The 11,417-nt window shown below is 39.0% G+C and overlaps 1 protein-coding gene across 3 annotated transcripts in view; it reads left to right on the plus strand.

The window, feature by feature from the left end:
- SLC16A9 (solute carrier family 16 member 9) overlaps positions 1 to 10,866 on the plus strand; it is a 52,583-nt gene extending 41,717 nt beyond the window's left edge. For all 3 annotated transcript variants that reach the window (XM_032842580.1, XM_032842563.1, XM_032842571.1), the window contains 3 exons: positions 4,864 to 4,959; positions 7,424 to 8,341; positions 8,757 to 10,866. In XM_032842580.1, the coding sequence (XP_032698471.1) occupies positions 4,864 to 4,959; positions 7,424 to 8,341; positions 8,757 to 8,935 (1,193 nt within the window). In that variant the 3' untranslated portion in view covers positions 8,936 to 10,866. The remainder of the gene's footprint in view (positions 1 to 4,863; positions 4,960 to 7,423; positions 8,342 to 8,756) is intronic.
- The last annotated feature ends 551 nt before the right edge of the window (positions 10,867 to 11,417 follow it).

Genomic DNA, 11,417 nt, shown 5'->3' on the forward strand with positions numbered 1-11,417 from the left:
CAGATACTTGTTTAAGGACTACAGAAGTCATGTGGATAGGAGCAAGCACCTCAAAGCCTGGTATGCACCAAAGGACGACAAAATGTTTTTATACAGATTTGACTGTAGGAGTGTGATGTAATGATAATTGTATAACAGCAGCTTAGAAGACAGATTGTTGGAAAAAGAAAAAAAAAAAAAAGAAGACGGATTGGTGGAAAAAGTACTGGACGTTTGAGACAGCGATGAGGAAGCCGGGATTCAGCTCAGAAAAGATGAGGAGGTGAATGGAGGCAGTGGCGAGGCCCAGAGGGAGGCTGATAACTTAGGTAGTGAGTGTGATAAAGAGCACGGGTCTGATTTGATGGGAGGAGATGAGGGAAAAGAGGCCTCGGAAGTTGTGGTCTTGCCCAGAGGTGTGTGAAATGGAACATAGGTGTGGAAAGGAAATGTCAGAACATGTAAGTACATTTCGTTTTTACCTACTTAAAGGGAAACGATAATATTTCACTAATGTTCGTGCTTTGAGTTGCTAATATAGGTATTTAGTTTAAAAATTATACTGCAGGTGGATGCCTAAGATAGTCTTCACTGAGAGGAGTCTGACCAAAAATGACGGGAGGCTAAGGGATGCTTTAAGACACTGGTTTCCAAACTTCATATTCTTGGGACCCTTTACATTCTTTTTGTTGGACCCCATGGAGCTTTTGAAATTATACTTGTAGATATTTATTCTGTTAAAATTAACTGTATTAAAAGCTAAGGAATTTGAAAATATGTGGTTAGTAATTCATTTAAAGAGAATAACAAATCCAGTACATGATAACATAAATAATGTAATTATTATGAAAAATACCCCTATTTTCTCAAAAGAAAAACAGAATTTAGTGAAAAGAGCTGCATTATTTTATAGTTTTGCAAATCTCTTTTTAATGTTTGGCTTCTTAGAAGACTTCTGGATTCTCATATCGGCTCTATACACAATCTGTTGCAATCTGTTTTTTTGATTGAAGTGTATGAAGTAAATCTAGTCACATACAAAGATGTACGTAGAAAAGGGAGGATTTTTTAATAGCCTTTTCAGGTAATTAGAGATATTCTTCCTTGGTACTATATCAAAACTTGATGAGAGATGGTTTTTCAACGTTAATTGTAATGTGGAACCTGGTACCACATCAACATACTTTTCATACTCTGTTATATTAAGCCCAATTATTTATTCTGCATTTTTCTTTTTCTTTTTTTCATTTCTTCAGTGATTCATCACTTACATGCAACACCCAGTGCTCATCACAAGTGCCCTCCTTAATAATCACCCATTAGCCCATCCTGCACCCACATCCTTCCATCAACCCTCAGTTTTTTCTCCAGAGTTAAGAGTCTCTTATGGCTTGTTTTCCTCTCTGCATTTTTTCTTTTACCCCTTCCCATATGTTCATCTGTTTACTTTCTTGAATTCCACATATGAGAGAGATCATATGGTATTTGTCTTTCTCTGACTGACTTATTTCACTTAGCAGAATACTCTATAGCTCCATCTACATCGTTGCAAATGACATGTTCTGCACTTTGTAAACAATTTTTTTTTAGGTTTTATTTATTTATGTGACAGACAGAGATCACAAGTAGGCTGAGAGGCAGGCAGAGAGAGAGAAGGGGAAGCAGGCTCCCCACCAAGCAGAGAGCCCCATTTGGGGCTCGATCTCAGAACTCTGGGATCATGACCTGAGCCGAAGGCAGAGGCTTTAACCCACTGAGCCACCCAGGCGCCCATGTTCTGTACTTTTAACAGATCTTCATTCAAGCTTCATTTTATAATAACATGAATTGGTTATTTGAAAATATTGGTTCACTGAGTTATGAAAGAACTTGTAAATGTTGACAGATTTCATTATAAAACATCAAGAATCACTTTTGTTACTATCACCAACAGACTCATCAGAAAACTTTATATATTGGGAAGCTGTCCAAATTCATGGTCATGGATACAAATTTTCTAAAATTCTGGTTTTTTTTTCCCTGGAATGTTTGGATTTTATCATTGGTAACAGTTAGTGCCGGTTGTCTCCCTTCTTAGTTTGTTTTCAAAAAGATGTCTGCCAAATACGCAAGTCTGAGTAACCATAGTTTTTCTGTTAGACATTCTTTAAAATACAAATGGTTACACAGGAGAAGAGGGGCTCTTTGAGCTGGCAACTAAAACAATTGCATAAGGGCTTTCCCTTATAACAATTGTCATCCAAATGAAGCATTTTAAAAAATTTTTGTTTGTTTTTATTGTGAGCATGTGGTTAGGAAGCATAACCTGATACCAAATTTTGGTACCAATACCTTGATTTGTGCTAAGGCCCTTGTGGTTATACTCACCCTCTATTTTTCTCCCTCAGCATAAATGTAAACACAGTGAAAAAAAAAGCAGAGATCATGTATTACAGTAGTTGCCCCTTATCCATGGGAGATACAGTCTAAGACCACCAACAAATGTCTGAAAACATGCATAGTAATGAACCCTATATCTTCTCCTATATGTACATACACACCTATGAAAAGTTTAATTTATAAATTAGGCACAGTAAGAGATTAACAATAACTAATGATAAAATAAAACAATTATAACAATATACTGTAATGAAAGTTATGTGAAGTGGTCTCTCTCTCAAAATACCTTACTGAACTGTACTCACCCTTCTTGTGATGATGTGAGATGATAAAATGCCTGTGTGATGAGAGGAAGTGAGGTGAATGAGTTAGACACCACGACGTAGTGTTAGGCTACTACTCACCTTCGGATGGTATGGGAGGAGGATCACATGCTCCTGGATTGCGGTTGACTGTAGGTAACTGAAACGATGGAAAACAAAACTGCGGTTAAGTGGGAGACTAGTTATAACTATGATGAAAGATCTTAGAGGTTCTAGGGACCTCTCTTCAATAATTTCCAGTTTAAGGTCAGCCTGATTCAGGTGTAGGAAAGCATCATGCTACCTTCTTTTTTTTTTTTTTTTTTTTTCAGATTTTGTTTATTTATTTGACAGACAGAGATCACAAGTGAGCAGAGAGTCAGGCAGAGAGAGAGAGGAGGAAGCAGACTCCCTGCTGAGCAGAGAGCCCGATTCAGGGGATTCAGGGCTCGATCCCAAGACTCTGGGATCATGACCTGAGCTGAAGGCAGAGGCTTTAACCCACTGAGCCACCCAGGTGCCCTATCATGCTACCTTTTTGAAAAGTTTAAGGAGAAAGCATTTCAAATTTCTGCGACATTAAAAAAAAAGTGAAATAAACTTAACTGAAACCCATGGCTGTGACATAATTTTTAAAAACGGCTTTTTTTGTCTCAGGCTAAAAGTTTAAAAGTTGCTGCTTCAACTTTTCTGACATTGACATTTAGCAATCAGAAATGTCTTTTTTTCCCCTTGTCTCTAATGCCTAACATTTGACAGAGCCCTGACAAGCAAATCACAGAAAAGTAAATTCATTCGCCCTCCCTAGGCTTTCTGACATATAGTCTCAGTTAAGGGTGATATTTTTTTGGTTTTGAAATTGGTTGTTTGGAAACAGTTTTATTTCATATCGCAAAGTGTCCCATATACACGTAGTAACTGTATAAATCAATCCAACTCATGTTTTAGTTGCTATTTTTTCCCTTAAATCATATAAAAAGGGCACTTTGTTATAAAAAGTTTACTTAAAGTGTAATTGTTTTAGTTTATCTCATTTCTTTAAGAAGACTTTTTAGGGAATCCCAGACGATCCTCAAGGTCTTAGGTTGTTTTAAGTCTTAATTTCCTAAAACATACAGTATATTTATGAAGCCCATGTATTCTTTCTAATCATAGTTTAGGTACCAATTAAAAGTACTGAAAATGATCTAACTCATTAAATGGGCAATGGTTAAAATCCAGTTTTTAAACTATGGCTTATGTGTTTTTTATAGAATGATCCCCAAGAGCAGATAATGTTGCGGAAGAAAGGCAAAAAGTCGTAAGTTAGAAGCCAGAGGAAAATTTTATGAAAGACAAACTGGGTTTATCAGGTGCTAAATAGGGAAGAAAAGATGAAGTTAATAAACAAAAGCCTTGGAGAAGATCTAGAGATAAGTATTGTCCTTTGATCTCAAGAAAGGGAAATTTGGTAAGGTATTTTCTTTTTAATTATAAAAGAATTTCAAATCTCAGAAAAGTAGAGAATCATATAGCAACTGTATGCTCCACTTAAATTTGACAGTTGTTAATATTTTATTTTGTTTGCTTCCTTTTTTTTTTCAAAGATATCTTAAACTAAAGACATTTTACTCCTAAATAAGGTAGTTTGCATCTCTGAAAGGAAAAAACTCACAAACACATATATTACTGTGTTGGGATGATCTGAGAACCCCAGAGGACCTGCAGGGGGGCCTTTGTTTTGTAGACTGGGGAGTGCAAACTATAAGCCCTCCTAAAATAGCTTGGACCGGTGAAGGGAAATTTCTTAAATTGTTTAGAGCTCTTTGAGGAGGAAAGGATGCTGAGCTCAGGGCGAGGACTTGGAAGAGAGACAGAAGGGGCATGTTGGATAAAATTTTATTATTTGGTAACATAACCATTTTCTCTCTCTGCCCATAATGTCTTGATTTAAATTTGCATTATTCATTCATGCTTTAGCAATTGGACTTTTTATTTATTTTTTTAATTTGAACCCAACCTTACGATGGGTGTGGAGTGAGAACTGAGCCTACCCAAATATATTCATTAAGTATAAAGGATCAGGGAGTCCATGCTCCGAAGAGTTTTAGCCAGTCACAAACAGAATGACCTACAGGACATACTTACTACTCTTCTCGGTTTTTGTTTTTTCATTGAAGAACCGTAGTCCGTCTGAATTTATGCAATGTCTTTTTATGTTTAGGACTCGGATGTGGATTATTATACACGGCAACAGTGACCATTACATGCCAGTATTTTGACAGCCATCGAGGCCTTGCCCTTGGCCTGATTTCAACAGGTATGTTTTCAAAATAAATATAGCATTATCACCATCCATCCTTCTAATTAAAGTCAAAAGTTACCAAACACAGATGTTTAACCAGCCCCTCCCCAGCTCCCCCTTAGGGAGCACCATTTTTTAACTCTAGTCCAAGAAGGAAATGTTATTTTCAACTGTAAATAAGTGTACAGCTTCCAGAAAATCCTAGGATACATATACAAAAATCTGGGGAATTTAATGACCAATATAATGAAGGAAAGAAAAGCTGATGGGCTTAGTCAACTGAAAGACACAAGCTGGTGAGAGCTTTACTCAGAGAAGCAGAGGGCACTTAGGTGAGGCCCCTTCTGTCTGAGAGGGGTAGGAGAAATGCCAAGAAAGTGGAGACCCCCGGGCTCTGTCAGGAAGCCTGATGCCACCATCTCGCCATCTCCGCTTACTGCAGAGTGTACAGTTTTTTCAAGAGTCCTAATTAATGAATGCATCTCCCTGGCCATGTGCATATCCTCAGGACAGGCTGTTGACTCTTGTTCTTTAATAATCAAGAGATGATCACTGCGGGGGAGGGGGAGGATGTAAATATAACAGCCTTCCGGAGTTCCTCTGATGCTTTAAAGTCGTGTTGTACTTTTCAGATGGACTTTTTCCTACAGTGTTTAGGGAACTTACCAAATTTTCTGTGGCCAAAAGCTTTATGAGTCTGCTTTGGAGACAGAGCTGCCAAGTTTGGTAAAAGTTGTACATTTACATATGCTACTTACTCGCTAATGAGCACGTAGTCCTGGAAGGTCACATTTCCAGAGAAACCGAGTAAGTTCAATAATCTTTCTGGCAACAGAATCCAAACGAATGTTTTATTCCTGAGGCTAACCCAGTGGCAACAAAGTGATTCCAGATTGAATTAAATGGAGCGGGATATTTACTGAAGGTGGTTAAAGGAAGCATTGCCAGGTGAGAAATGTGAATCATGGTCTGAGAGGAGACAGGGCCAGAGTCTGAGGACACAGTTAAGGTTAAGGCAGAACTGGGAGAAGAAATAGCAAAAACAGAAGACGGAGAACCCAAAGCAGCTGGAATGCAGTTCAAAGAACCTTACAGGCTGTCGCACAGGGGTGGGAGGGAGTGTGAGGGCAGGCATGAGCCTGAAGGACAATAGGGCTTATCTGCTGTCTGTTTTTGTAGGGGCATTAGAGTGTAGCAACGAGCACAGACCCAGACCCCGGACCCAGACCACCCGTTTTTGAATCCTGCCTGTGTCATTCACTTGCTGTCTGGTGACAGACAAGTTATCTAACCATTCTGTCCAGTTAACTGTTGAGTTAAGCTCAGTTTTCTGAATTGTAAAATGGGAATAATAGTACTCATCACATCAAGTTATTGGGAATATTAAAGGAGCATCCGTGTAAGGTACACAGCAAGGGCTCTAACGCATGGAGTCTTATAATTATGACCTAGGTTTCCCTTAATGTCCAAATTTATGTGTGCCGACCATGGCAGAAATTGTATGCTGTATGCTCTCATTCAGTCTAGAAAGGAGGGCCTAAGGGCTTGGGCCATGGAACACTGAAGTAAAAGTGGATCAACTCTGGACACCTAAATTGGCAGAATTAAGGAGTTTTTCGTTTCAACTCACAGGGAGCTCAGTGAGGCAAAACTAGGGAGAAATCATGGATCTACTTAGTGTGATAACAAGTCCCATGGACTAAAACACAAATGTATTTCTCCATTCTGGAGGCTGGGAATCTGACATCAGGATACCAGCATGGTGGGGTTCTGGTGACAGACCTCTTCCAGGCTGCAGAGTGCCATTTTCTTGCTGTTTCTCCACACGGTGGAAGGGGAGGTGGTCTCTCAGGAGTCTCTTTGCTGTGGGTGCTAATCCCGCTCATGAGTGCTCCATGGGCTCATGACCTCATCACCTTCCAAAGGCCCCACTTCCTAATACCGCCATGTTGGAGGTTAGGATTTCAACATATGAACTGGGGTGGGGACAAGGACATTCAACCTACAGCATCCACATGCAGTGAAAGAGGACAAGCAAAGCAGAAATCACAGCAGAAGTTTTTAAACATCGAAAAGAAACCAAAAATAAAAGTATGTGAAATATTGTGACCTCATCGACAAAAAGGAACATGGTGTGCATGAAACAAAGATTTGAGGGAAGCGATCTTGTCCCGTGGTGCACAGGGGTTGGTAACGAATGTCCACAGTCCAGAGCTGGTCTTCTGCCTCTTTTGGAGAGCTCATGGGCGAAGAATGATTTTTACATTTTTTTGGTTAATAAAAAAATCAGAATAAGGATATTTCAGGGCATATGAAAATTATGTGCAATTAAAATTTCAATGTCCATAGATAAAGGTTTATTGGAATATAACCGTGCTCCTCCCTTTACCACTCTTATTTGGCCAGTATTAATAATGGTTGTTCTGAGAGTCTCAAATTGTAAGAGATTAAGACTGAATAGCTCCCATTTCCTTTTTAGGTTCAAGTGTCGGACTTTTTATATATGCTGCTCTGCAGAGGTTGCTGATTGAGTTCTATGGGCTGGATGGATGCCTGCTGATTGTGGGTGCCTTAGCTTTAAATATATTAGCCTGCGGCAGCCTGATGAGACCCCTCCAGTCCTCTGAATGCCCTTTACCTGAAAAAACAGCTCTGGAAAGTGTACCAGATCAATACTCCATTTACAGCGAGAAAGAAAAGGACCTGGAAGAAAACACAAACATTCCTGGAAGGAGCTACGGTGCTGAGGAAACTTGCAAGAGCGCCTTAGCCAGTGGTGGCCAGAAGCAGGAGAGCATACTTCATAAAAACCCAACAACAGGGGCGCATACAAAAGAGGCCGAGACGTACAAAAAGAAAGTTGCAGAACAGACATACTTTTGCAAACAGCTTGCCAAGAGGAAGTGGCAATTATATAAAAACTACTGCGGAGAAACTGTGGCTCTTTTTAAAAACAAAGTATTTTCAGCACTCTTCATTGCTATCTTTCTTTTTGACATCGGAGGATTCCCACCTTCATTGCTTATGGAAGATGTGGCAAGAAGTTCAAATGTGAAAGAAGAAGAGCTTATTATGCCTCTTATTTCCATTATTGGCATTATGACAGCAGTGGGTAAACTCCTCTTGGGGATACTGGCTGACTTCAAGTGGATTAATACCTTATATCTTTACGTAGCTACCTTAATAAGCATGGGCCTGGCCTTGTGTGCAATTCCATTTGCCAAAAGTTATGTCACATTGGCAATACTTTCTGGGATTCTAGGGTTTCTGACTGGTAATTGGTCCATTTTCCCATATGTGACCACAAAGACTGTGGGAATTGAAAAATTAGCCCATGCCTATGGGATATTAATGTTCTTTGCTGGACTTGGAAATAGCCTTGGACCACCAATTGTTGGTAAGATATTTCTTAAAGTCAACCTGTTTCACTGCTCTTCTTTGTAACATCCCTGGATATAGAAATCCAGATTGTAAGAGTAGCACAGATTAGCACAAAATAAACCTGCATAGTTGTCTCATGGTAATGATTTATTCACCATCACTTTGATAAAGTTGAAAAGGCCAGCATACTTGCTCAGGGATTTGCGTTCCTTTTTTTTTATTTGGGAGAAACTCAAAATACCTGTTTATCCTTGTCCAAATTTTTCAGGAGGTTCTTCGCTGCTAACTCCTAATAGTCCATTAGAGAGTACATGGGGTATGGTCCTTACCGTAGCTAAGACTGTAGCTAAGACTGATGAAATTAGTGGAGGAAGAGGCTTCCTCTTCATACGCTCTCTATCCAATTCACTTTTTTCTTACTCTCTTTTCAGGTTGGTTTTATGACTGGACCCAGACCTATGACACTGCATTTTATTTCAGTGGCTTCTGTGTCCTGCTGGGAGGCTGCGTCCTGCTGCTGGCCGCCCTGCCCTCCTGGGTCACGTGCAACAAGCTGTTGCCCAAGCCGGCTCCAACAACCTTTCTGTACAAAGTTACCTCTAATGTTTAGAGGAATGCTGGAAGGCACTACAGACTTTTCTCACAGCAAGATTTCACTGTGGCTGACTCTGAATGAAAAAAAAAATTTTTTTTAACAAATCCCGTTCCCTATGTACTGTATATGTAGCTTCTATCTCTTGTATATATTTTTTTCCCTTTTTTTCTTTTTGCAAGAAGTGGGACTATTCTGTTTTACTATGACTCATGGATTCTAGATGTTGTAAAAATTTGGGCCTGCCTCGGAAGGCTTTCTCTGCGTAAAGAAATATAATTTCTCTGTAGGCTACATTAGTTCCCCTGGAAGGAATCCAGAGGGGGCTCTTCTGTTTTAAACCTGATGCAGGCAGCGTGATGAGATCTATGTGAAGGCCATTAGGGACTAAACCACTGTCCTCTCTATGTTACACCGGCTAGGACATGAAAACAGTTACTTCAATGGCATTAAGAATTGTGGTGGAGCAAGCCGATCTTTTTTTTTTTTTTTTTCCAAAGATATTTTAAATTATAGTCACTAGTTTTCACTGTTTGGTTTTATTTACCTTGAGGCGGCATCCCCTGTTTGGACCCACTGTGCTTAAATCATTTCAATTCCTAAGGTGTTTCCTGAGAGGCTGGCAGTCTCCAAACAGGGACCCTCCCCACAGCCTTGTGTCATGGTTGGCTGCCAGAACCATGCTCACTCTTCTCTGTCAGCATCCACGCAACGAATGTTTCCCAGGAAGTGTTTCCCAGGAAGTGCTCATTTTACCTGTTTCCAAATTGGAAATGCGTAAACCATTCCGTTCTGGCAAAGGGGCAACATCCATTTGCTTCGGGCACAGTGGGAATGAACTGCAAATCCTTGCATAACTTCTCAATGAAGCATTTATTTGCCACTATCAGATTTTACCACTATCAAATTTTAATTCAAGGCCAGAACTAAAACGTGTGTGTGTGTGTGTGTGTGTGTGTACTCCAAGTGTGTGTGGGATATGGGAAGAGAAAAAGGCAGTAAGAAATTGATACCCTGATCCAACGTTATTCAATCTTATAAAAACTTTTTGGAAGAAAATCAAAGTTTAATAAATGGACATTTTTCTAAAGAAATATATTTTTTAAACTTGCTATAAGTTGGAATCCTCTAGATGGTTTAAAAAAATATAGTTACCTGAGAACTACTCTTAGAGATTTTAATTCTGTAGGTCTAGGCTGTGGGCCAAGCATCAATATTTGTAGTGAACTCTTCAAGGAATTCTTACAACACAGCTGGGTCGACAATGGCTGTTATAAGACTGGCAATAGAGAAAGAGTCATTCTCTTAAATAAAACACAAAAAAGCAATAAAACATTGAGGTGAGGGATTTTTAGAAATAGCCAACTGTGGTTCTTTAAATAGGACTCTTCCTATTTGCCAAAATTGTCTTTTCATTTCTTTTGAAATATGTAAGATTTTATACTTCTATGTTGCCTTTCTTGGAAGGCGCCTAAAGCACTTTATAATCATGAAGCCCCACCACACCTCAGTGAGGTAGGTAAATAGTACTTTTCTATGCAGTAAACCTGGAGTGTGGGGGAATTTCATAACTGAGTTAATCCTACTCAATAATGCAATAATGGGGCTCCAAAGTGCCTTTGGACTTCTACTCCATACTCAAACTTCTGGAAAGTTTTCTGTACCTCATTCTTTAGTCACTGTCAAGGTTAGTAAATAAAACAAGTGACATTTTAAGAAGTTAAACTGAACGTTTTAGTGTTGAAAGTTCCTCTTTGCCAACACTGTATTCAGGAAATCCTATAACCTGAAAAAATTTAACTTTCATGACATCCTCGCATTCATCAGTGTTGATAATTGTCCAAATGCATCTTCCCTTTGTCTCCTAATGTCACCCAGTGTGTGCATTTTCCATTGTCTAGGGAATGAATTTTATGTTAAAATAAAATATTTTTTTGGCTTGTTTTGCATTGGTTTGGTTGCTTTTTCTCTTCTTGGCCATCCTTCTTCCCCAAATTGCAGTGACATTTCACTGAATGTAGAAAAATTAATTACCACATGTTCACTTCAGACCCCAGAATGGGTGATTGGGCCTCAACATTTTCAAGTCAATCTGCTTAACTATTTTGACCATTGCCTTCCAGAAAGCTAACATACCAATACTACAGAATCCTTTTGAGGAAAAGGGGATAGATTTCTCTTCGAGATTCTTAATAATGATCTTGGCAATCATTAATGGATTTCTTAATAAGTTCTAGGCACATTATATTATTTATCTTTCATTATAGCCTTGTGAGGTGGGGATTTTATAGTCTTCATCATATGCTACAAAACATAATTATCATGATATGGACAACCTGTATAAGTAGCTTCCAAAAGCAAAATGAAGAAAGTTTCCACTAAACCCTCTGATTTCCAACACCGCTAGGAAATGGGACTTCAGTGGGAGGGTTACTATAAAGCCAATCCTTTAGTGAATAGTAAAGTCATGTTTATGTGAATAATTATTCAAGATTTGCCC

The sequence above is a fragment of the Lontra canadensis genome, unplaced genomic scaffold (assembly GCF_010015895.1).
Source record: "Lontra canadensis isolate GAN:19392208 unplaced genomic scaffold, GSC_riverotter_1.0 scaffold3, whole genome shotgun sequence".
Classification (NCBI taxonomy): Eukaryota; Metazoa; Chordata; class Mammalia; order Carnivora; family Mustelidae; genus Lontra; species Lontra canadensis.